The sequence below is a fragment of the Sphaerodactylus townsendi genome, linkage group LG01 (genome assembly GCF_021028975.2).
Source record: "Sphaerodactylus townsendi isolate TG3544 linkage group LG01, MPM_Stown_v2.3, whole genome shotgun sequence".
Taxonomy (NCBI): Eukaryota; Metazoa; Chordata; class Lepidosauria; order Squamata; family Sphaerodactylidae; genus Sphaerodactylus; species Sphaerodactylus townsendi.
Genome location: NC_059425.1, coordinates 46,664,730 through 46,691,615, shown reverse-complemented (window position 1 = coordinate 46,691,615; position 26,886 = coordinate 46,664,730). Strand labels below are relative to the sequence as shown.

General features: G+C 40.9%; 1 protein-coding gene across 3 annotated transcripts; it reads right to left on the bottom strand.

Annotated features, from left to right (window-relative positions):
* Positions 1-348: 348 nt before the first annotated feature.
* Positions 349-26,849, bottom strand: TTL (tubulin tyrosine ligase). Of its 3 annotated transcripts, XR_007243295.1 has the most exons (8): positions 26,092-26,847; positions 17,355-17,433; positions 15,491-15,723; positions 10,987-11,122; positions 10,555-10,824; positions 9,057-9,200; positions 5,158-7,471; positions 349-5,123 (listed from the first exon to the last, which is right to left on the bottom strand). XR_007243295.1 is itself a non-coding variant. In XM_048482291.1 (7 exons), exons 1-7 carry the CDS (start codon positions 26,246-26,248, stop codon positions 7,357-7,359), a joined length of 1,131 nt encoding a protein of 376 aa, XP_048338248.1. In that variant the 5' UTR covers positions 26,249-26,849; the 3' UTR covers positions 349-7,356. The 3 variants fall into 3 exon arrangements, 2 of the variants coding, with proteins under 2 accessions (XP_048338248.1, XP_048338238.1); XM_048482291.1 differs by having other exon boundaries at positions 349-7,471; positions 10,555-10,821; positions 26,092-26,849; XM_048482281.1 differs by having other exon boundaries at positions 349-7,471.
* Positions 26,850-26,886: the final 37 nt, after the last annotated feature.

Genomic DNA, 26,886 nt, shown 5'->3' with positions numbered 1-26,886 from the left:
TCACAACAGCTCTGCTGCAAACATCCAAATATTTTTTAAACCTAAGACAGGCTTTGCTAACTAGGAAACCTATGACATTGCAACACATTATAGCATATGTCTAATGCTGGAAGTAAATGTTAGAATTATTTTCTACTCTTTCCAAAAGGTAGCCATTATCTATGTCTACTTTGAAGCATACCCCCCCCTTTATTTAGAGAGATAAGGTATTTATAAGGTAAGCCAATGTTTAGGCAGTTGGTAATGTTCTTAAAGGTAACAAGTTGGTTACATGTTATTTCTTAAGTACCTATGGTCCCATATTGTTAGCAGTACTTTTCTGGGGATTGAGAAAAATTACAAATGATCCACAAGGAAAAACTGGGCTTTATTATTTTTAAAAAATTGCTCCAGAGATGTTTGAATACAAATTTCGGCAAACCATGCACTGCTTATCATCACATATTCGGTCAGACACAAACATACAAAAACCAAACAACAATATTCTGAAGACAAAGATCAGTCTGATGTTACTTTTGGTGCTGTGCGTATAGGCCAGGGTACCTTTGGATTTTTTGGATGTCCAACCATTTTAGCAACACTAAAGAAAATACATGTTTGATGTTTAAAGTATTTTCCTTGTAACTGAAAGACCCAGAGAATGAGAAATGCATTGACTATTAACTTACATTCAGGTCCCAAGCCTCTTAAAGCTCTTATCAAGCATTGTGCTTCTGGCACTCCTATTTAATGTACCAGGAAGGCGTGCTGCAAGCAATTCTCGGTATATATAACTTCTATTTTGTTTGAAAAGGCAATGCACATATTTTCCAGCCAGATTTGAAGGTACATGTTATTTCAAAGCTGCAAAATGCACACATTGTTATTTTCATACAAAATGCCAGTGTGTTCACTTTGTATACAAGATAGACATGCCAGTAATGTGATGCCACAGAAGAGCTAAAGCCTATATGGAAGTTTCACCATGTGGATAAAATTGGTTTTTATCCACTTGGTTACCACACTAATGCTTCATAATTGCTCACTTGCCAACGTCTTAACATTGTTATGGCAGCATATTTAGCTTTGAGCACAGAGGTAAATTTTGAACAGGATATTTTGCTATGACATAAAACATGTATCTATTTGGAACAGTTGCAGCAAAGTAAATGTCACTCCGTTTCTAGACGGTACCATCCCATAAAACACATACATATATTGAAAGAGTAGCTTCACATATAACTTCCAACATTGTAGCTTCCTGACAACTTACTTCTTGAACAAGTCCTATTCCATCCCTTCCTTCTGACAAAAAAGAGGGAAAGTGAAGATCTTACCAGTTTCTTATATGGACATCCAGTCAGTTAAGATAATTCACTATGGGAGGGTGAGATGCATTTCTTACTGGATGAGGTGTAGATGTGCCCTGTGATATCCAGTACCCCAGGTTGCTGTGAGCTGCTACCTGTTGACTGAGAGGCTCTGTGCTTTCAAATAGCTGCATAACAAGCAGAAATTCTTCAAGTGCCCCTACCAGTCTAAGGCCCCTTCCGCACACACAAAATAATGCGTTTTCAAACCACTTTCACAACTATTTGCATGTGGATTTTGCTATTCTGCACAGCTTCAAAGAGCATTGAAAGCAGTTTGAAAGTGCATTATTCTGCATGTGTGGAATGAGCCTATGAAAGCTATACCTCTTGAGTTTCTACCTCTCATACTGCTGCTGAAGAAAAGGTTTTTATATCAACTTTTCTCTCCCTTAAAGAGTCTCCAAGTTGCTTTCAATCACATTCCCTTCTTCTTCCCACAACAATCCCATTGTGAGATAGGTGGGGCTAAGAGAGTTCTAAGGGAACTGTTATTGGCTCAGGACCACCAGCAGGCTTCATGTGGAGGATTGGGGGAATCATTTCCCAGATTAGAGTCTGCTGCTCTTAAGTACTCCCATCATGCTGACTGTTGTACAGAGAGGTTCACAGCCCTTGTAAGGGGGGAAAGTGACATTTCCTGCTGCTTGGAAAGTAACCTTTGCACAGTGGGCTTTATGGTCTCCTTCCATTTGTCCATGTGCCACTGAAGCTTCAGTTAGAACCCTGGATAAAATGTAAGGAAGTATAAAAGAGGAATTAATCAGTGGAAACCACATGAGGTGGCAGCAGTGGCAACCCTTGAATAAATTTTATTTTCTTAATCTAGTTAAATATTTCTACTGCTTCATGGTAAAAAGTGCTTTCATTTTCAAAAGGGCTCCTATTCTGGGAATACCTTCCAAATTTTACAGTGTATGGCAAAAATGTTACTTCCTTATCCGCACCCCCCCACAAAATTCCTTACTAAAGGAGGATTACATCTAGTGCTTAGATGTATCCCAAAGCTGTCTTATCTCAAATCAAAACAACTGAGCCCCAAACTCTCAATGCAGTCACATCAGCAAAGACCATAGTGAATATTAAATCTGACAAACTGAAAATGGTGGATTGTCAAAGGCTTTCACGGCTGGAGTCAACTGTCTGTTGCAGGTTTTCCAGGCTGTGTGGCCATGGTAGCTAAAACTACCAAACCACAGCCACACAGCACAGAAAACTCAAAAGAGCCAACTGAAAATAGCGGCCTTAAATGTATAAATGTCAACTTAACAGTATCTCATACTTCCAGTTTAGGTATTTTGTGTGCTTTACAAAAAAATTGCTACGCAAAGCAATTTTTAAAAAACACCTCAGATCTTACATTTCATCACAAACTCATTCTGTAATTAAGACTGTCTTTTTGTCACTAATATACAACACTTTCATAATTTCATGAAACACACGTGCATGATGTTTGCATTGAGGATATGGGTATTTATACCTTAGTACTTGAATTGATTATGTTTATTGCTTTAAAGGTTTGTTCAGTAGAAAACCAGATTTCTATCTCTTTGTTGCATTTGGCAAGACAACAAACTTCAATATGTATGATTTCGCCACAGTACAAAGGACGAACAATCCATTTATGGTGTAGAAAATATCAAAGTTGGTATACCCAATTTTTTCTTAAAATGGGGTACAGCCCTTTTAAGCCATATATAATTGTATGTGCTATATTAGTGTTCCTGTACAAGGATTTTCCTCAGTTCCCTCTTACTGCAAGAACAAAGCGTTCATAGTAATGGACATAGAAACAGCAATTTAGTAAGTTATTAATTTGGAGAACTTCTCTGCTATTCTGCATTTACAAAAACTCCTTAAAGTCAACCAGTACCTCAAGTTTTACTTGATTTTGTTTCATACAAGTGTGCATGCCAAGGATATTCAGAAACCTAATTAAAGGCCAGTAAAACCTTGAACATCCAAATCTCTATTATCTATAGCGCTTATTTTCAAAGTAAAAACTGCATCTCCCACTTTTATGGGAGTACAACTTTGTAATTATTGAAATGAATTAGCTTTTAAGTTATCTGTTATAGTGTGATTTTACATCCAATAATTCATACTCCAATGGAATTTGACAGTTGTATTAATACATTTGCATCTTGCTTCCTCTACCATCTAAATTACAATTTACGGACATTTCAGTGAGGGAAGGGAAATCAAGATTGTGAATGGAGAAACATATGCTGTGTTAGAAATTGGTTGATACGGCCAATGAAAATCATGAACACAGGATTTTTAGAGACTTTAACACTACAGCATCCATTGACAGAAAAATAGACATAAGAATGGAACCTCCAAGATACAGGACACCAGTCACTGAAAGGATAGGCTATCCAGAACAGTTGAATGGATACACCTGAAAAATTATTGTGCAAACATCTCCCAAGGGAAGTGTTTTCAGACTGTGTTCTGAGGATTACTGGAGATACTCGAAGTTTAAATCAGGCTGTTCAATTAGGTTAATATGGCCGAGCAAGTTTCCCTGAATGATACCTTGACCAACAGATAGAACTTTTTCAGCAACGAAGGTGAGCTCTCAGTTCATGCAGAGTGGAAATGAGGCCCAACAGGGCTGACCAGGATCCTGCGTGAATTGAGAGAGTGCCCCAAAATATCCCCAGAATCCTCTGGAGTCATAACAGATACACAATAATTCCTTATCTGCTGAATCTATATGGGAAATATCCTATGAAAGCAGAATGTGTGAAAACCATTCCCATAAGGCTGCTGGGGGAGAAAGAAGTCTATCTATTTTAGGAGCCACAGGCCGACCATCTTTATTCAAGGAGGCAATTGCCTCCATTACACATTCAAGGATATGAAGGAATAACCCAACATTTTGAGTAGCATCATTTACAACCCAAGATTTTCTAGCTGAGCAGAAAAAAAGCCTTTGTGGCCCACTCCTATGTCTTTAACAGTATTTTGATTTGCAGAAATATCAGCATGCTAACTGGGTTGTTCAAGAGCAGAACCTGGTTAAAGAGATGTCAATCCTAAATTCCATTAAGGTGAAATATTTGCATTAAGTTCCAACACAGTTCCCAACAGTTTGGCCTAGTTTTGTTTACTGTGCCGTAAGGTAAACCAAAGATATTAAGATCTAAAAGTAGTGGTGGGATTCAGCAGGTTTGCACCACTTCGGCAGAACCAGTTGGTAAGATGGTGCTTGTAAACAACCAGTTGTTAAATTATTTGAATTCCACCACCAGAACCGGTTGTTAAATTATTTGAATCCCACCACTGTCTAAAAGGTCATAAAATGTCAGACATGCTTCTGTCACTATGTTTGCTGCAATGCCAAAGAGCTCTAGAGAGTTAAATTCTGCACAGCATGGCGTCAGTTAACATTCACCTATCACAGCCAAATCCAAAAGCTCCCATACCTGACAAATATCTGAGAGGAGTAATACCAGTGCAAAATTATGACAGCATATTCATTGCAAGGAAGATAGCCAGAAGCCTGAGAACTGCATAACAGGGAGCTGTTTGGTTTCACTTGCATGCAAACCATTCCCATCACCACTGTTGGTAGCTACTGTCCTATACTTCACATTTACAAATCCTAATAAGTTTAGTGGTGCTTACTCCGAAGCAGGCATACACAACAATGAAGCCTTAAAATGCAATCCTAAGAATGTTTACTCCAAAGCAAATCTCAGCCAGTACAACTGGGCTTACTTCCTAGTGAGTTCAGGATTGGAGCATTGAAATAATTGACAATATTATCTGATTTCAGAAGAGCAAGGTATAGTTTTGACACTGACCACCATAGTAAAGAACTCCTCCTGGGTGGGCTTCCAAGGCCACCCACAGACTCTCAAAAAAGCAGGTCTCCTACTAAAACTGTTTATCCTGTAGTTACTTATTTATAACTTGCTTCATTATATCAAGCTTGCAGTGCACTGAAAATGAAAAGTCTGGTATCTCTGAATCAAAGTATTTTAGCATTCAGCTTGCATTGTATTTAGATATGGCAATGCCTTCATCATAGTCTACAGCCATTTACAGAATGCCTACCGGGAATTTTAAGCTAGTAGCAAATATCTGCAAAGTTTATTCTGACTTCCTGAACAATAATCACAAGGGTGTGATTCTGAATACCTGTAAGAAGATACTGCCCTGTACATGAAGTAAGTTTCACTGAAAGACAACAGTATGTATTTCTAAGTAAATATGAAATGGATAAGAGTATATATTTGCATTACATGCTTTGATTCTACTGAACATTTTTAGACAGCACAAATGCAACATAGAATACACATGATGTCTAAGTTACCCAGTATACCTCTTATGTTCCTTCAACAAATTTAATATGTTCTATTGAACTCAACTAGTCTTTAATGTTCATCTAGGGCCTTTAAAAAAGGATCACTGTCAACTTCTTTATATCATGAATTGAATCTTAATAAATTATTATTCATTATGAAAATGACAGTTAAACATGAGTGGAAATGTTTCAGAAAGTTAACAGCAAAGCTGTTGCCCTACTTATATGTGTCAAGAGCAGGTCACATGCTGAAACACCTTAGTGAGATTCAATTTTAATGTCAGTAGAGAAAGCTGTATACAGTATCTCAAAAGCAAGTTTCTCTGTATTGATTGGGTATATCTTTGGTGAACATAAACTTATATAACCCTAGTTGGCAACTACTGTTAGAGGATGGCAAAGCTGCTCCTTCAATGGATTTTTAGCAAGTCCCACTGGCCAGAATAATCTATCCCACCTTAGGGTTGTCAACTGAGAGACTGACTAGGGACTCCTCATGAGAACCAGATTTTTTTCTGGAACATCCAGTTGTTGATTCCCATCACATACTTTCTCTTGGTACTAGTTAACAGCTTTTATTCCGGAGCCTCAAAACTATTAAAATTAGGAAAAGAAAACAACAAAATTAAAAGGATGATTAACCAAAAATACTGGTACCTAAGTAGACGTTGGCAGTGTTCCTTTCTGGTTAGCTCATTTTTAAAGAAATGAAGGACAACTCTCCCTACAATTAAAAATAACTGGGGAAAAAGAGCCCAAATAATGGAACGTTTACAACAAAAAATCACGTTCAGTCCCCAGCACTGGGATAAACACGTCAGTGTTTCCATGCCTTAGTGGAAGAGTTAACCAATCAAGTCAAGAATGGCCTACCAGAGACTACCAGTCAAGAATGGTGATCTACCAGGGGTTTAACAAACCAAAAGAAAAACTACAACAAAAACAGATTGTCAAACACCTGGCAGGTCAGAACATAAAAATGGTGCTCCGTTTCATGGGTTGCACTGGCCTGCAGGGTGGCAGAGAAAGCTATCCATCCAAATTAATCTCTCAAGCTTAGTATCATTCTACACTGAAATCAAACACATAGATATTGAAACCAATTAAAAATATACAAATTTGATACACTACAAAACAAGAAAGCTTTTTTTTGTTAACCTGCACTGAACAAAACAAGAACAAAGGAGCTTAGTTAAGGGAACAAAGCTAAGGCACTAGAAAGATAGTACATGAAAACAGAAACTACATGGGTTGAGTTGACAAACCATTCCTAGAAAGGCTACTAGTACTACAGTCTGGTAAAATAATTTATTACTTAAAGAGGGGGAAAGAAAGGGAAGCAAACACAATTTACAGGGTAGTCTTAAAAAAATTATATCACATCCCTGGTTTTGCATGTATTTTTTAAAAAAAGTTCTTTTGCTGTTCTCCCAGAGAAATTTGCTTCAGTTACAGGAATTGTTGTTTTTTTTTAATCAAAGCTTTTCAAAACACAGGCAGAGCTGATGAGATGACTTTGGTTCGGACTCTCTGTGGAATATTTCCTCTCTCTTTTTTAAATTCCCAAGATGATGTTGATCCATTATTTTGGCATGGTATGTTGGTGAAATGATCGTGTTCCATTTTCTCTTTTTCTCTACATCCAATAGGCGGCAGCTCTCCCAAATGTGTTGCATAGATACTTCTCTGTCATCACAACTTAATAAATATCGATTGCTGACTCTGCTTTTGCAAGGTGTCAATAAGGGGAAAGACGCTAGAAATGGCCACATCTACTATGCCTTGGCAAAGCTCTGCATAAAGTTTCCTAGAAACCAAAAACAGCAACAACAAAAAACACAAACACAACACAGAATTACAATAACGTTTGAAAAAAAAATTGCAATTTATATTTATAAATATATACTGGTATGCATATATTGTTATGCTGGCCCCATCAAGAAGATTTATATTTATAAAATATATACTGGAAGTATATACTGGTACATTTGCCCCATCAAGAAACTGATTTAACACGGGATACCTTCTTACCCATTTTATTACAACCTGCATGTGCTGTGTTTCCACTGATAGCTATGACTGATACAGTTCTCCAAGCATACATGGGGGAGTGTCTTTACTTGACTATTGCAGACAACCCTATACAAATAATCTATCCATGCACTGACTGACCATGTGGCAAGGGAGGACTGACCCCCACTACTGTCTGCACAGTGAGAGTCTCCAGATGAAGCATCCTGAGGTACACTTCCCCCCTGTGTTCATCAGCATTTGGAAAACAGTGTTCTTGATCATGGAGGAGTGAACATACGGACACTCCCTCTATGCATTTTCATTAGGCAGACAACACAGCGATCTCAAGGATGCAGACTGGTGCGCTTGTGTATGCTCTCCTTCCTCACATGGTCAATCAAAGCACAGACAAACTGTCTGTACAAACCGATCCTTTCCAACTTGTGAGAACAGACCCGATAGGCCACAGCTTTCCCACTACTCTGTACATGCGTCTGCTTTCACAATCCCATCAGTAACAGATTAAAAAATCACTTGCCATTAGTAAGGCAACTACAGTACCTTTGAGAATGAATTTTTTTTACTAGACTTTTCCATGGCATCAGATTAGTGAAATCCCTTTAATTTTTTATCTGTACTCTGAATGTTTACTTCCTCTACAGCATGATCTAATTAACCTTACAATATAGTGTACCCATGTGGCTAATTAACAGCACAATTCTAAGGGGGGGATAAAGCGCTAACTGACTTTTATGACAGTATATCTCTGAATACATTGGCATAAGGACCAGTTACACTGTCGCAGACCCCCAGTGCTGCACTGCTGCTATTGGGTGCCAGTACAGCCTGCAGCAGCCACCCATGCAACCAAGGTGTAGGCCCCCTGCTGGTGTGGTTGTCAGCAGTTCTGGGGTGTGGCTACAGTTTGGTGACACTCTGACCCCTTTCAGCTTGCAAAAGATCCGTCAGAGGCAGAAAGTTACTCCAACAAAAAACATGGAGTAACTTAGAGGAGCTGATTGAACTGAGAAATCAAGTCCCCACCCCCACCTCCCGTAGCCAGGCATCTGCAGACCCTGCCACTCATGCCCACTTGCCATAGCTGCCACGGTCTGTTAGTAAAAGTCATCTTCTCAAATAGCTCCATTTAGGGCTGCTTTCCCTACCTATGCTCTTTGCTGATGAGGAAGAAATGCTCCAACTGCTGGAGGCAGGAGAGAAACAGGTATGAATACTAATGACATAACTGATTCTGCCTCACCGTGTTTCACTTGAAAATAGGAAAAAGATAATGTCTCTGAATTTCTGGGAATATTTCTGTACTTCCTGTGCACACAGAGAACAGGTTTCCCATGGTTCTTCTGGAATCAGATACTCACTGGGCACAAGCAGGGGCACCATTGACTTCAATTAGCCAGACCTTCAAGTCCTCATCCACCATGAAGTCAAAGCCAAACAGCTGGAAACTCTGGTAGTGGAGGTGTTTGGTGCTAATAGCAGGTTCTATACACATAAGGCAGCTTCTGTGGAATGAAGAACATGCTTGATTTTATAGCAGTTGACAGAATTATACCAGGTTTCTACTTATGTGTACAGTATATTAAACTTGTAAAATTTCCTCTTCATTTTATTTTGCCATACTTTACTCATTGCAAAGTCATTCTCCTCCACCAAATCCTCACAACCACCCTGTGAAGCAGGTTAAGCTGACAGAGAGTGTGTGATGAGGTCAAGCCTCCCCCCCCCCCACACACACAGTGAGCTCCCACAGCAAAGTGGGAGTTCAAACCTAGTTCTCCCAACTGCTAGGCTGATATTCTAAACACTGGTATCCAGAGACTAAATGTTGCATGACTACTTCCCATCCCACCTGTAAGCCCACACTATCCCAGCTCAGCCGCTGCTCTGTAGTTCTTCGCTATCTACAAAGGCCAATGCAATGACTTTTAAATATTTTTTTCCACCAGTAATACTATTAGATCAATTCTGTACTGGCCTTATATAACTGTGAATTGTTTAAAATGTCTGTTTCTCTATGGAAATAAAGTAATTCCAATTTTGACATGGATTTTTCAACTTTCAGGGAGCAGCTTTGTTTCCAGACCTCATGGCAAGCATCCTACAATCCATCTTACCTGTGCCATTGATTATTTCATCACTAATTCTCAGTCTTATCACAGGTTTAGATTTCTAACTGTGTTACTTATCTTTCCTACATTAGAATTGTATGTATCCACCATAAATAGGTGCTGTTTATAATACTTTCATCTACTTCCTATAGTACTTTAAGGGTTTAATCACATTACATGCAATCATGTTAAACTGAATCCAAGTAAATCCCTTGACCTCTCCCAAAAGCCATTTTGGTAGAGGGGGATTTGGAGTGGAGAAACAATAAAGAACATCAAGGGGTTCTTAATCCTTTACCTGCCCAGCACATTTTGGCTCCACATTGCCCCTTCCCAAAAACAAAAAGGAATTCAATAACAGTTGTGTGTCCTGTGCTTTAAGTCCATTTCTTCCTTCATTTCTGAACTAAGGCAGAGATAGCATTTAGGCTGTAAAAATTCATTGTACTTCAGTTTCGCCTTGAGCTGTAGGAACTTTTATGTTTACCCACCCACTGGGTTTCTTTATTTCCATCAACGGAGGGATCTTCTGTGTGCATATTTAAAGAAAAGTGCATGGATCTGTCCTATGCATTTTTAATAAAATGAAAGCAAATGTCCACTTAGATTGGGGCAAAACCTTAAATATATGCTATATGTTATATATACATATAATATATTATATGTACATGCACAGTAGTTACAGAATTGGTAAGCTACGCCTTGGTAGACTCCTTTGTGTACTGTTCTATCAAATAATAAATGTTACCTTATTATATTTTTGACTTGTAATAAGATAGTATTTTCCAGAGTAACATTCAAAGCGCTGATCAGATACTGATTAAACTCCTCAAAAAACATCTCATTCCCTTCTTCATATCTCCCATAGTTTTTAGAGTATTCCTTCTGTATGCAGTGATTGGTCAGATGGCAGGTTTTATCTAGGAAGTTAGAGCTGTTATAAGGTTCTGAAGCAGTCCGTAGAACACCTTCTCTGTAGAGGTAGATATTATACTGGTGATCAACTAACACCCAACTTCTAAAACAGAGAGGAAAAAAAGGTTGTTGTTTTTATCATGCATCAAAATTTCTACTTGGATGAATCAGATTCATCAGCAATTGCTCATTTCACTCAGCTATTAAACTGAACAACTGAAGCATGTATACACAAAGACAAAAAAAAAACAGGAAAAAAGATTACCTAATATCAAATTTGCGATGACCTGGTTCTAAGAGCAAAGGCTTCTCAAGATATTTCTGAATCACATGCACTTGTCCTTGATTATCTATAAAGTCTAGAAGTTCAGTAGCCTCTGAAGAAATAAGAATCCCTTCACCTAGCAAGGGAAAAAATAAAATAAAAATGTGGGACAGAAAGAAAATGTTAAATTCTGTACATACAGTGATGCCGCTAACTCTGACTCAGTGAGATGTGGATAAGCAACGTGGGCTGTGATATTTCCAACTTTCATCTTTCGCTGAAAAACCCTGCAGCTATATATGAAACATTCTAACCACTGCCAGCAATAGGTACTCACAGAAAACTAATCCTGTGATAGAGAAACTCTTGCAGTTACATTTTTGGGGAGACTTGCCAGCTCAGGTACAGGTAGTATCTCTATTCAGAGGTATGGCTCATCAAAAGACTTTTTTCTCCAGGAAACCAAGAAAAATATCCATGTACTACCTTTTATTAGAACCAACCCATTACACATAGTGTACAAGTTTTCAAGCTCACAAGAGGTTACCAACATCAACATAACTAATTCTCAACATGACCAGATCTGTGGATACTGAAATCCAAAGATTGGAGGCATAAACAGATAAGACAAATCTTTTGAGAAACTAGAAAAATGTTCCAGGTTTGTGTAAAAACCTGAAATGATTTTTTAAAATCCTCATTGGGGAATTTTAAAAAACCCAAATGATAAAAGAGTGCCTGTAGCTTTAAGAAGTGGATGCTCTCAGTGGCTGTTGCTAAGCTCCTATCATAGTATCACAACATTTTAAGCCTTGGTTTCTGTGAGTAAAAGGCTAGAGGAGAGGGCAAGGCCATTTCCAGGACTGCGTTGGCTTTTGAGGGAAGACTCACCAGGGCTGGGCCCACCTGCAACCACCAGGCTGGCTGCTACCATACAACTGGCATGACTCACCCAGTCCTGGCTGCTTGCTGGCACTCAACATCAGCCACCCCACAAAAGCCAGGATGGTATAATGGTTAGAACTTCAGATAGGATCTGAGCGATCCCAGAGTCCCCACTCCCATGGAAGCTGACTGCAAGACCTTGTGCCAATTATACATCCTGATCATAATTTTCCGCACAAAGTTATTGTGAGGATAAAACAGAAGAATAATTTAAACTGCTTTGGGTCCCCATCTGGACAAAGGTGGGGCATAAATGAAGCAAATAAATAGAACCAAGATTAGAGGCAGTTAAAGGGTAGGTTAGTTGGTGGATGAGAAGGAGGAGGCTGAGAAATATGAGGAGGCAACTGGGCCATAGTTTTCCCAGGCAGGTACTGCTGCTGAGAGAACAAACCAAAGACTGGGGCAGTGGAGATAAAGGTAAGCTGGCCATTGGAGAAAAGGAAGAAGGAAACAAAAAGAGGCTATGAGAGATTTCATGAAATGGAAGAGGAAAGAGTGGGAGGAGAAATGAGATACCATCTGCAAGTCTTTGTGGGTCTCTCCAATTGTAAAAAAACTGGAGGCAAAAAGCAGTTTTTCCACTTTCTTAATACCTGGTCACAGTGGTGAAGCCACCAGGGGGTGGGTGCGTGTGTGCGCGCGACACACCGGGTGCACCATTTCTAGTCACGTGGGGGGCGGAAAAATCCCCTCCCCACGGCACACCACCCCACTTACTTTTAGGAATGGAACAGGCCAGAAGCCTGCCTGCGTTGCCTGGGTCTGGCGGGAACTACATTTCCCAGGGGCTCCTGGGAAATGCAGTTCCCACCAGGCCCAGGCAACACAGGCAGGCTTCCGGCCTTCTTCTCCGGCCTGCTCCTTTCCTAAAAGTAAGTGGGGGGGGGTGCGAGGGAGATAAAGCCAGAGGCGACCGGCTTACCACTCTGGCCTAGCTACGGCTCTGCCTGGTCACGACAATATTTGGTGCAGATGCTATGTTAGCTTGTTATTCTGAATTACTGTTGGGATTAGACTACAGCATGAGGTCTGCATAGTGTGTTAGATGCAGTAGAGCTAGTTTCAAATTACTCCAGATAAAGGCAATACATTAATTATTTTTCATAGCAAAAAAAGTCCAACAAATGTCTGATGCTAGAGAGACTCAAAACCCTTTTTGAGGGTGACTAGAAATCACTTGGAAGTCATTGTATCAACTTAGAAGATAAATTTAAGAGGTTGAACAAGATATGGAGTCAACTGAAGAAAAATTCCCTAATTTTATTAGTGTTCCATTCTGATAGTCATACTTGATAACTGGTTACATGAGCCTCCAGCAAGGTCATAGCTTGCATTACAGTCTCTAAGGCTCATTCCGCACATGCAGAATAATGCACTTTCAAACTGCTTTCACTGCTCTTTCAAGCTGTGTGGAATGGCAAAATCCACTTGCAAACAATTGTGAAAGTGGTTTGAAAGCGCATTATTTTGCGTGTGCGCAAGGGCCCTTACATGCTCTAGGTTTCGTCCTCTCTAATACAACATACATTACTCCAGGCTAGGAAAGAGATTTTCTTCTACCTTTGTTCATGCTTCAATTTTTTTTTCATCAAGACTTTGCTGCTTACTCTCCAATCTGGCCTTTCTTCTCCAAGAGTATGGGTTCTTCAACAGTACTTCCTGCCTTAGCTCTTGCTTCCTGTCCCCCACCTTGCATTTTGCTCTTTTTAACACCCTCCCCCCCCATGCCGTATCTGCCAGGGGGACATGGGGGATCAATTGACCCCGGGCGCCCCCGTTATATCATGTGGAGGGTGCCCGGCCGGTGTTTTCCCCCAGTACACCTCTGCATCCCCACTAATTGTCATCCCCACTAATTGTCATGTCGCTGGTGCTCGATGCTGGCAATTCCTCCAGGCGCCGCTTCTTGTTTTGCGGCACCCATTTCTTCCTGTCCGCTGCCGTATTTGGCGCAAGTCCGCCTGCTCGCCCGCTGCAGCTGGATTGCCGGTCTTGGGATTGCTCTGGACTCTCACTGCTTGCGAGGTCTTTCGGGTTGCTCCCCTGGTGCCCTCCGCCGAGGACCTGGCAAAGGTCTCTCAGGGGGGTGAAAAGGAACGGGCTGCCATCCTGCCCGGCTCCTTTGTGGCGGGAGGGAAAAAAGGCGCCAAAAAACTTGCCAGAAGCAAAAATAGAAAAGCAATAGAGATCCCCCCTTCCACCCGAGCCTAAGCCCAAGGTAAGACAGGGGAAGACAAATAAAAATAAATAGAATCACACAGAGAAGGCAAGGAAGAATCCTACAAATGGTCCAGACTTAGAAGCTCAAGAAAAACACTGCTGTCCCTGCTGAGGCAGGAAAAATACTGGAGGACAATATGGCTACCCAAGTCTATCACAGGAAGTGACAGAATTCAAGTTCCTGCCTCCCTGAGGATGGGTTGGGAAACCACCCAGCAAGATGACCCCTGCCTCCAGGAGAACAGGTAGTGGGTGACACCACAAATTTCCACAGGCGGCAGGGCAAAACATAAAATGACTGGCATGGGCTGGGGTCAATGACAACATATGGAAGATTCCATGCTAAGAATTTTCCTGTGATGGAGCTGCTTCTTTGTTGGGTGCTCCATGAAAATACAAAGGTGATACCTTCAGGGTTCTCCGCAAGTACCTCAGAGGTGGAGAAACAACAGGATTGGCTTCTTGCTTTGCGGAAGAAGGAAGTGGGTGCCAGACAGGAAATGCATTGGTGGATGCCATGACATCACATTGGGGATCACTTGATTACAGAATTGGACTTGGGAAAACCTGGATTCAATCCCCACTTCCCGTGTAACTTTCTGTGTGACCTCAGGCCAGCCATTCTTTCTCAGCCTAGCAGGGTTGTTGTGAAGATAAAAATCATAGAATCATAGAGTTGGAAGAGACCCCAAGGGCCATCAAGTCCAACCTTCTGCACTGCAGGAACTCATAGGAAAACCATGTTCACTGCTCTGAGTTGCTTGGAAAAATAATGTGATCAAAATACACAAAAATAAGCATATTCTGGTCTTCCTCAGTCTGAATGTGTCCTCAAATACTTCCAACAGAGCTGGCCTGATCTAGCATTCTATTGATCTATCCATATATCTAGTACAATCCTCCATGACTTATTTTTACCTCTCAGTTTCAAATGGAATGCAGACTGAAAAAAAAGTTTGATTTGCAGCATCATTCCTCCTCCCCGGCCCAAGAACACCTGTTTCCCCTGTGGTTTTCTTCAGCATATACCATTTCATCCCAGAAGCAGAAATTTGAAGATGTTATGTTAACCCTTCAAAGAGCATGCAGTACTTTTCTGAGAATGCAACAGCTCTAGAATCTTTACCAAGAATTCACAATTCTCTAGGAAAACAAAAAATACCCCAAACAGTTCAGAGGATGAGAACTAGTCTTCCATGCTAAACACCGTCTCAGGAGGCATTCTGATTCACAGTTACTGCTATCTCAAAAGCAAGAAAAAAATACGTACAATAAGAAAACTGCCTCATCTTTCCTGCCCTTCTCGTTTATGTGTGTCTCTCAGTTCCATGCTAACCTTTGGCACCTGCTGAAGATTTGGCTATCCAAACATTTCCCCCTTCACTCTCTTTCCTCTTCTGATATGATGCCAGGAAGACTTCCCTTTCATCTGTTCTTGGGTTATTTATCAGGTGATGGATCCCATTCTGTGCTGGAGCTACTGGAGTCTTTAGATCAGTTGGATAAATCATGTAAGATTCTGGGAACCATGTGCAGGATTCTGCCAATTCAGGACTTGTCTTGATTAATCTATTGGAAAGAGGCAGAGATTTCATTTGATTTTGTGAATGTCCCGATTTATGTTGTCTCCACCTTGAACATCACTACCATAGCTCCCTGCTATAACGTTTGGAAATATTCACCACACAGATCAGGACTGTAACAATACAGCTGTAACAATATGAAAAGTAACAATATGATGGCCTCTTGTTGAAGTGGTAAGAACTTTCAAATCTTTTGGTGAGGAGTCAGTTCCCATGGGAACACTATTCAGGGCATCTTTCCAGTGGAAGAAGTAGCATGTTCTTTGACTCATATTAATCTTGGTGCTTACTCTCCAACCATGAATGCTCCAGTTATTCAAACATTTATTAATTAAAATATTTATATCCTGCCTTTCAAGGTGGCTTATAACTCACAATTAAAGCATGAAATAATAAAAACCCAAATCCCCTTCCTAACTCAATGCAATTTAATAAAATGAAATAAATTACTTAATTTATATTTCCAGTCTAAAGGGCATGCTGTACCGTTCTGGAAAAGGTCAGCGATGAATCTTAAGAGATAACTCCGCTATGGCAAAAATCACCATGTGATTTATTGTGTCCTCAGAGATTTTCTTAGGAAGTCTTGTTTGAAATTAATGAGCCACGCAGCCTCCAGGCATATCTTTATATGCAAACAGTTCAATACAATGGTTTGAATAATGCAACAAAATAAGCTATTGACCATCTCTCCCACTAAACCAGAGTAGAGTTCCAAGCACTTTATGGAAATCAAGCAAGTGCTGAAAGAATATTTATAAAAAAATGGCTCAAGTCATATTTTAATGATTATTTTTCTTTCCTTAAAAAGAGCTTAGCATTTCATGTTCTTGAAAGCTGAAAGCAAAATAAACTTTAAAAGGGGAGGGAAGAAGCAATAGAGGGGGGCAGATTATACACAGTTTTTTACCACTTTGAGCCCCCTGTCTTGAAAACACTGGAGCAACCAAGTGGGTCTAACCACAGGTGTGATCTACATCTAATCTATGGTGGACAAACCACAGCTTTAAGCAGTAGTACGAATACTGGAACTGAAATACCCTAACAGTAGCCACAGCTTTAACTTGGTAAGTGGAAGTAGCACTTACAGGTACCTTCCTCTGAAAAGGGGCCTTTTCACAACCACAATAATCACTTAACCTTTGCAGCATTACAGATCAAAACACCAGTGTCAGTTACTCATGCTTTGCCCGCACAGGACATTAGCCATTACTTCTGTGCTGGCAAGCTATAGTTCCTCCTTACTCTCAATTGTGAAATGGGTGGAAGCCACCAAAGAATCACAATGAACTACGTCTGGAGTGCTACAGTACCTGTAATCAGACACACAGCTCCAGTTCTACATGGGGGAGTAACTTGTAGGAACTGGTGCATGGAAAAATGGAAAATTTAGGTAAAGTTAGAAGTCTTCCTCCAGCCTAAGGAGCCATCTTCCAACTTAACTGACTCTTCTTTCAGTGGAGGAAGGGATTCTTCCAGGCGATAAGATACCACTGAATAAAATGCATGGATTATTACACAACTAATTTGCTTCCTACAACTTCCAGAAAATGGCAAAAGGTTTATTTCACATTTCATAACATTCCTATAGCTACAGATACAAAAGTTCTTTCTTACTTCACTAAAGAAGCTTTGCGACAAAGTTTATCAGCTCCTCTGTAGTAGTTCACCAGCTGCGTAAGTCCAGGTTCATGACCTACAAAAGGAAATAGGGTATTATATCTCAGTTTCTCAGAACTTCATTAAACAAAGAGACTGGAATCAAGGCAGAATAGTAGGGACCTTTCTGGTTTAGAGTTTTTTAATACTCCTTATATAAAAGTGAAACATTTCATGGCACAAGAGGGATCAGAATGGGTTAGGATGTTACACCCTTACGCAGTAATTCCCACCCCCCTGAATTGTATGGAGTATTTTACCTTTGTGAGCATTAAAAAATGTGACCCTTCCCCTCCATAGCATCTGAAGTAGTTCAGTCCATTTCAATCACCTCAGAAAGTTGATTACAAAAAGTGAATTATTAAGAACATAAGAAAGCCATGTTGGATCAGTCCAATTGCCCATCAAGTCCAGAAGTCTGTTCACACAGTGGCCAACCAGATGCCTTTAGGAAGCCCACATACAACATGACTGCAGCAGCATTATCCTGCCTATATTCCACAGCATCTGATATAATAGACATGCTCCTCTGATACTGGAGATAATAGGTATGCATCACAATTAGTATCCACTTTGATTAAGTAGCCATGGATAACCCTATCCTCCATGAACATGTCCACTCTCCTCTCAAAGCCTACCAAGTTGGAACCTATTCCTCTAGTTTTGAGAGATCCTTTCTGAGCTCTTCACCATCCATTTTTGTTTTAACCACCCTTAGCAGCGTGGTGTCATCTGCAAACTTGGCCACCTCACTGCTCATCCCCAGCACCAGGTCATTTCATGCACCCCCACACCACTAAGCATAGAGTGGGAAAGAGGTTGGGACTGGTTTGTGTGTCCAGAACAGGTATAGCTGCAGGTTCTCAAACTGGGATGGTTTGTAGTCAGTCAGTAGAGCACTCAGACCCAGAACAGCAGAGTCCCACATCCAGGAGACATAGCAAGGGTGAGTATGATTTGGGGACAGATTTTGGCTCCAGTTATACGGTAAGAGGCTTAATTCAGAACCAAAAGTATAAACATGATATGAATTTGAGAGCCTTCTGTTCAGATAACAATCACTTGTATATGTTAAATAAAGTTACTAATAGCCTTGGCTACTAACATTATCTATTCAATTGCCAATTCTAATTTTAATTTCCAACAGTATTTTTTAAAATAATTGATTAAGCAACATACAAAAAATACAGTTGGATTCTCTGTTGTATTTTTACTGCTGTATTTCTGTTGTATTTTCTGTATCTCATCAAACTCATGTTCTGACTGTCTATTCACAAGATTTGTTAATCCGGTCACTGCGGCATACTCTCTTACTTTTCCCTCCCAAGTTTCTGTGTTCAGGCATCTTTCAGCTTTCCAATTCGTTGCCAATAATACTCTGGATGTCATTAACAAAAATAATTCTTTAAGTTTCTTATTAAAGTTCTCCTGAAGGATACCTAATAACAATGTCTTTGCAGCAAACGGAAAATTGATCTTCAATATTTTCTGCATGTTTGCATGTTCATCTAACCAGTACTTTTTTACAAGTCCACCACATATGATAAAATGACCCAAGAGTCTGCCACTCTTAACCACTGTATCATGCTGGCATACTGATTTGTCACTGCTGTTCTTGACCAATGATCTAGGCAACATTAACAGAGGGCAGGGGAAGAATGAGCTTTTAACTTACTGGAAAAGTTACTGGTGGGTCACTGCATTGGAGGGTTTCCATGAGGAACCTGTGCCAGCAGGCTCTTTGGCACCAGCTGTGCTTCAGGGACCACTCAGCTCAGCCCAGGTTGCAGTGATGATAACAAGGACAGTATTCAATAGTACCTGGAGGTACTGTTGAACAGTGTTAAAAGAGCCCCAAGAGAGCACCCAGCATTTCAGAAGCCCCTTGGCTTAGCTAATTCCACAGCTGTTTCAACATGCCAGTCTGCCCCTGAACATAACAAGCCACTCCTCGAGACAGTCTATTTTTATTACATCCAACCCCATATTAGGTGTTGTCTTGTTGGCTCTTTCACTTTTGTAATGTGACAAATCTTGTTTCCTGGTTCATACAAAGAGAGGAGAGAAACTGGTCCCATATCAAGATAGTACAGGGGGAAGGAGGAGAAGAGAAAACAGGTTGAGAGTGAAGGCGTGATGATAAGTGATGCTAAGGGTTTGAAATATTTAGCCCCTGTAATTGATATGAGCAAACTTGAGCACAATGCTTGTTGAGAGAATAAAAGAAGTACCTTTCCTTTGAGTGATACAGCATGAACTGTGTGTCAAACCTTTCAATTGTGTAGAGCCAATGCAGTCTGCCCAGCTGACCTCAGGCAAACTTTCACCGGGCTGTCCCTTTATCATGCATACCGCTAGAACCATAATAGCTTCATACCACATTGGCAAGCCATTTGAACAGAAGATATTTCCAGAGACTGTTGCACAACACATTTCACATCATGGACAGAGTTAATCAGATCAAAGCTTTGTCAGTGGGGTTTCCTGTAGGACAAGGAAGGGCTGGGAAAAAATCCCATATTTTTAGGACCCATCATTAAACAAAGACTATTTAATACTTTTGCAAGACCAATACAAAGAATTCAGGACACTCTCCTCTCAGATTGTGCTGGACAGATACAGAACACTACCTTCTTTTTACAATAACAACGAGGCATTGATGAAACTAAAGAGCGGGTGCTTAAGCAGGAAACAAAAATAGAATAGGCAACTGGACTCAGGCAGTATTTATCCAAGTACTTTTAATCACTGAGAGACAGACTGATAATTTTTCAGGTTCTAGGATTAGATTTACCATCTGGCCAAGCACAGAACTAAAATACATTAAGAATGACCTAAAAGTTAGATAAAAGTTGAAGTAAATCTGTAATGATGCTGAAAATTACTTAGAGGAATCCTATTCAGAAGCGATAGTTGAAGATTTCTTTCTTTCTATTTTTTTAAAGAACATGCTCAAGTTACATAAGAGGGGAATCTCAATGACAAATTTCAACAGTGACGTAATTGTAGAGAGAAATTAGCAAGAAATATGAACTACTGATATACCTGCTATTCCTTTAAACTGGTAATTCATGGATGGTCAATTTTGGGGTGCCCACGCGGGAAACTAAATATTGGTTCCAGAGCTCAGCTGATCTGGGAGAGAACTTTAGGAGAGGCTGGTAATGGTGGTAGCAGCAGCCCACCACCTCCTTTCTACTTGATAAGCTGGCAGACAGAAGACAAGAGTGAACAGCAATAATGTCAGATTCTAGCTAGTCAAGTGGTGATGGGCCAGCTCCTGAATTTTGGCAGTGGTTCTTAGATTGCCCCATATTTTTCCAAGCCTCGGGTAGCCCTAGATCCATCAGATGAAAAAATCTAAGACATATATGATAGGGATGAGGAGTCAAACCTCTTCAACCAGGGCTTATCTGAATACAACAAACTGCTGCATAGAGCTGTAATATTTTAGGGATACCAGTAAAGCAAATATGTTCCATTGTCCAACAGGTATACCCAAGCATCCTCTGACACGCTGCACATGATCTTGGAATATACAGAACATATTTCTATCCATCTGCTTTACTGTGTTCCGGGTATGGCATTTGTATAGCAACAGCTGTTCTGTATATTCCAATCTGTTGCTGTAGCATATTTTAGAAAGCTGTGACCTCTAACAGTCAGCTAATCCATAAAGTAGGGGCTCTGTGTCTTTTAGGATTATTCATTCCTTGATAATAAAGAATGTGATGCTTCTGAATAAATCATGCACTCTTGCAGATTGATCTGGTAATTGACAAACGTATCTAGGCAAAAAGTTTTTCCAGAGTCACAGCTCATATTTGGCCATGACTCAGGTAGATGTAAGAAGGTGGATGAATAGTTTTCTTCTTTGCATTTATCTGCAAGATTGGATTACATAAGCATAACAAAAAAATAGGAAAATAAATTAAAATTAAACTCCTTGTTATGTGCAGTTGTGGTCAGTGAAAAGATAAAATGGAAAAAGTAGCAATAATACTGCTGTTATACCAATCAATAGCATCACATTGCAATCAAGGATGGATTATTGATTGTTGTAATACATTACTAAGCAATTTTTAAAAATTGCTAACTCCAGAAGATAGATCACAATAAAAATGAGAGGGCAGATCAGAAGTTCCCACTTTCCTTAGCACATGAAAAAGAGTGCCAGAGGAGAATATTAATGGAAACAGAAAGGTTACAAACTGAAAAGTGATAAATTACTTCTTCATCAACATGTATGACATCTAATTTGGATGTTTAATTTACTTGATTTTTAGGCTACATTTCTACCACATGGCCTCCCAAGCTGCTTATACCCTGTTTCCCCGAATATATCCCCTGAAAATAAGACGTAGTAGAGGTTTTGCTGAAGTGCGAAATATAAGGCATTCCCCAAAAGTAAGATGTAGCAAAGTTTTTGTTTGGAAGCATGCCCGACGAACAGAACACAGAAAAATAAGACATCCCCTGAAAATAGGACATAGCGCATCTTTGGGAGCAAAAATTAATATAAGACTCTGTCTTATTTTCGGGGAAACACGGTAATACAACAAAAGGTAATATTGTACCATCATTTTTAAAAAACACCACAGCTGAAAATGGTAGCACACACGCTGAGAAGATCTACAACTGAAATGGAAATCCACTGCTGAGTAGGCCGGGCAGGTGTTTTAACAAAAACCTGAAAAGATCACCCTTAAAAGCAACTACTGCAGACAGGGTGACCAACTTCCAGCTGGGGGCTGAAGTTCTCTCAGAAACTGAACTGATTCCCAGACCACAGGGACAAGCTTCCTTACAGAAAATGGTGGCTTCAGAGTTGATTCAATGGCATTATATCCCTGTTGAGATCCCTCCCCTCTCCAAACTCTCCCCTCCCAAGGCTCTGTCTTCAAATCTCCAGAAATTTCCCCACCCAGAGTTGGCAACCCTACCAGACAGGAGAATGGGGAGCGGGAAGGAATTCTGATAATCTTGTCACCCCAGAGGCCAATAGAGCCACACAAGCCACAAGGTTGGTTTTTGTATGATATCTGTGGTAATGATTCCCTGGGGTATGTGGTGTTCTTCAGTAGTCCTATCCATAGTATTTTATTTATAGCACTTATATCTGCCTTTCTTCTGCTGAACTCAAGTTGACACACAGCAGGCCCTGACTGACGTTTTTTCACTCTAAGAGCCAGCTGAAAAAATGTAAGAGCCAGATCTATTTTTAAGTCTTCAGAAACCCAAAAGCTGACCTATAACACGAAATTTTCTCCAATTTTCATAATTCTGTTCTTACTTTAAAAACTCTCCACTTAACTGATGTGACTCCGCGTTGAAAGGAAATGGTAAAAAAATGAATTCATCTCCCCACTGTCCTTCCACTGAGCATTATTGAAAGAAGCTACAGTAAAATGACAGATTAAAATTCTAGGCACCACAATGAAATGGTAACCTGGCATCTGGGATTTGTTGAGGCCTGGAATAGTTTCCTGCTGGCATACTGACCAGGCCTAAACTTGCTCAGCTGCAACCTTCAGACCATGCCCTAAGATCACTGTGAAATCCCTTTGTTTTTAGTGGCAGGCAGTCTCACCTGAGACAATAACAATGCCCAAAGAAATATTACTTCAGTTGATCTGAACTCTCATTTATTGAGAAGGGATGATCCATTGCTTCAAGAACTACTTCTCTCTTTCTTGTTTCAGAACTGTAAAGCGTATGAGAGCTCAGACCAAACTGCTGCTGAGTCAATCAGTATTATTTCCTGAAATTCCAACATGAAACTTCTGCTAATGAGATCTATTACGGTTTTTCTGCAACAGCATCTTATTGCTGATTCATGTTCCATTAGCCCGTGCCCCAGCAAAGCTCAGATCTGCTCACCAGCTGGAATGCTCAGACAGATATCCTCATTTTGCATTTCTATTTCTTTAACCTGTGTTCTCCAGTGGACCCCAGACTACTTTGACCTGTAGTATCAGAGTGTGCAGTTTTCAGGGCTGTGCAAAATACAAGTGGGCTAGAGTGCACTCTCTTCTCTTAACTGAAATCATCAATAACATTTTAGAACACTGCCAGATCTAGAGGAAATATTCCTCATGAGAAACTAACTAGACTCTTCCTTCCAATTTGACTGCAACAACTGTTTCAATCAGATAAGGTTTGTATCCAAAACTTCACTCTGAAGTCACTTCCTTTATTCAGAAGCTAAATGGGGAAATCATCAAATGGGTTGTCTAAATCAAGAAAACACAGAGCAGAAGCGACATGATCCAGAAACCACAGATAGTAGTCCAAAGGTCCAAGCTCCTTAAAACATCAGCCCCAAGATCAAGCCTCAAGGAGCCCAAACGGTTTCAACAGAAAATACCTTTCATTTAGCTATTCTAAGGCACGTTTATTAGCACAAGACTTACCCACTGCTATTTTGCACCTAAGGGTCTCCAACTGGCAGTTGTCCAATGAAGAAAAGGCTCTAGATTAATAAAACTGAAAGACTAATTTTGAATAGCGCTGTTCAACAATAACGTATTTGGTGGAGCTGTATCTCAAAGTAAGACACTTGGTGACATTCTACTTGTGTGACAGCAGGCCCACAGGATAGGAAGCCATATACCTCCAGGATAATTAGTTATTTATAGCTTAATTTAAAGCAACCAGATTGCCTGATGTTGAGTGATAGCCACAAGAGTGATAGCCACTACCTTATGAGGAAGGATGCCTGCAAACTGGCAACAGAGCAACACAGTCACATTCCTCCAGGCTAATTTCCATGACACTGAGATTGTTGTCACTTCTGTTAACAAATGGGGACACACAACCTTGTTCGTTTTTCTTTAAATGACTGATGCCATTTACATTAAACTATTTGGTTTCTTGTTACTGAAATACATGGAATAACATACAAATGTTTGGTCTGTTTTGTTTAGTATATACAATCTCAGAAGAACACAGGGCTCAATTTGCTTTCCTGTGCATTTTTTTACTGATATGGAGAAAAATGAATAGAATTTTTGTTTCCAGTTTGATCTGTTGAAGTGTGAAAAAATTTAATTCTTCCCATTGTCATCTCCTCTCTTATTTGCGCAATATTGTCAGTGCTTTAAAATCACTTTGTGTCTTCGTACATCCTCATTTCTCATATTGTGTCAGTTGTGAAGATCTAATTTGATTTGTTTTAGTCACAGATAAAGGGGGAGATTTCAGCACCTGATTTTCAGCAGGATTTGTGATGTCTGGATCACTGACATTATTGCTACATCAGTGCTTTTTGTAACCCTCACAGGTTCAATCCTTGGAGAAACCACTTGTTCATGCTGGCAGGGGCTGATGGGATTTGTAGTCCATGGACATCTGGAGAGCCGCAGGTTACAGACCCCTGTTCTAGAAGGAACCAACTTCCCTCCATTCTTCTTGGCTAGCACACAAAACATCCATGAATGAAATTCTCCATCACCTCTCGAAGAAGAGTAAATATCTGAGACTGTTTCTTTTCATCGGTTTATATTTAGATCAGCTTCAAAGTAAGCGGATGTGTAACTGCAAAGGATTTATATACAGGAGGACAGCAAAATCAAACTTTTTGCTGCATGTGCAAGGTCAGCTTTTAAAAGTGTACTAGTGATTTAAAATAAGTTCAGTTTTTCAGTCCCAAATATTTCACAGTCTTTCTCTATTTTAAGAAGTTCCCCCCACGTTTGTTCAAAAAAGGGCACATTGTATGATGATAAATTATTTTTAAAGTCATTGTTAGCTCTTAGACCATAGCAATAGTTCTGTTAGGTTAGAGTGACCATGGTAATACCATGTGGTTTATGAATGAGTAACTATGCACCGAATGATGACCATTTATGCACCTCAGCCGATCACATCTTGATCAACCAACATTTTGCATTATGTGATTTAGTAAATAAAATCACAATGTAACATTAAGAAATAAAGTCCTGAATCCATTCAACACTAAATCTACATCATCAATGCAAAACACTGTGCCATTACTGAGCACTTTGGAGCCAACCACCTAGGATTATCTGATAAAAAGAACTTGTATCAAGACACATGGAAGAGTAGATACAGAGCGGTTTCCCCCACCTTATAGGGGGGGGGGGGGGAGAGACATTTCAATGCTAAAATGTAAAATAAATTACCAGTCTAGTTTAGAAGTGTGCATGTTTCTTTGCTCCTTACTTTCTTGAAATTTTTTCCACTTGCTAAGGCTTCAGCATTAAGTGGAAACGACAGTCGAAGCTGTAGTGCAACATCATAGTTACAAACAAAAGCCTAACACCGCTAAAGTGCGAAAAACCCCATCTTCTCTGCAGATCAAATGCCGAATTGCTAATAATATGAGGTGGTGACTTCAACAGCCATGGCAATCACATTAGGACTCAATTTTTGGGGAACCTCTTCCAAGAAACCTTCCTGTTGCTCCACCTGACACACCGAGTCCCACCCTTGCTGTAGCAGACAACACCCAGATTGAATTAATCTGCAGCACCAGTCAGGAAGATAACGCTGGGCGCAATAAGCCCCGATTTACACAGCAGCCGCCCTCGAAAGCAAACTGATCCCTTTTACTACTACTACTGATCAGAATAGAGCCACAGCCCATGCATCTAATCCTACAAGATGCAGAGAAACCCGGCTGGCCTGTTCCGCAGCCCCCTCTCTCTCTTCCGTGGCTGTGTCGCTCGCTTACCCAGCCTCCCATAAGGCAGCCGGTTTCTTTCCCCCAGCATGAGGTTAAAACGCGGGTTGTCTCTTTTCAGCCTCTTCCATTGTCCGGTGGAAAGAAGGATTCTGGACACTTCAGCGTAGACGCTGCTGTTTTCATCCCGCACCACAAACGTGTACATCTCGAAATAACGGCAGGGGGACCCCACCCCCTCGCCCCGGGCAGGTCCGCCAGCGAGCTGCACAACACGCTAATGCGAAGGCGCGGCAGCCCCGAGTCTCTTCGCACGCTGCAAAAAACCCAAGTCGAAGTAACCAGACATCTCTCCAGCTGCTCAGCCCGTCGAGGCACCGCAAAAAGCCCGGCTGCAGGGCAAGGACCGCTGGGCTCGGGGGGGCGTGTGCCTGCCTGCTTTTAGCCCAGAGCCTCCCGAGCCATTCCGCCTCCGAAATCCGGCAACAGTTCCCGAAGCCTCTGCGGTGCTTCCTACATGACGACGAAGGCGACCTCCGCGCAAGAACCGGGGGATCAACAGGAGGAGGCCGGGCAGCCCCTGGCTGACCTCCCCGGCTTCCCACAGGGAGCCATCAGCGCCACTGCCGCGTGGTGAGCTGCTGCTGCTGCTCCTTTGCAGCGACCGCCGCTCACGCCTTCCCTTTGGCCACCGGGCCGGACAGGCGGGCGCCTCCTCGCTCGGGCGATTGCAGAGCCGCCCTGGCTACAGCAGCCTCCCCCGGCACGAGCAGAAGCCTCTCTCGCCCCACGCCGACTCCTCCCCACCATGATGATTGAGCGCTGAGCTCATAGGTCAGGGAGCAG

What these genes read in the sequence shown, in the direction of transcription:
- TTL (XM_048482281.1), bottom strand. Translation starts at nt 26,248, where the DNA reads ATGTACACGTTTGTGGTGCGGGATGAAAACAGCAGCGTCTACGCTGAA. An exon ending in ATCTTCAGCAGGTGCCAAAG is followed by an intron (nt 11,123 to 15,490) that starts GTTAGCATGGAA and finishes TTCCCTTGCTAG; the next exon opens with GTGAAGGGATTCTTATTTCT. An exon ending in GGTGCCCCTGCTTGTGCCCA is followed by an intron (nt 7,472 to 9,056) that starts GTGAGTATCTGA and finishes TTTGGTTTCTAG; the next exon opens with GAAACTTTATGCAGAGCTTT.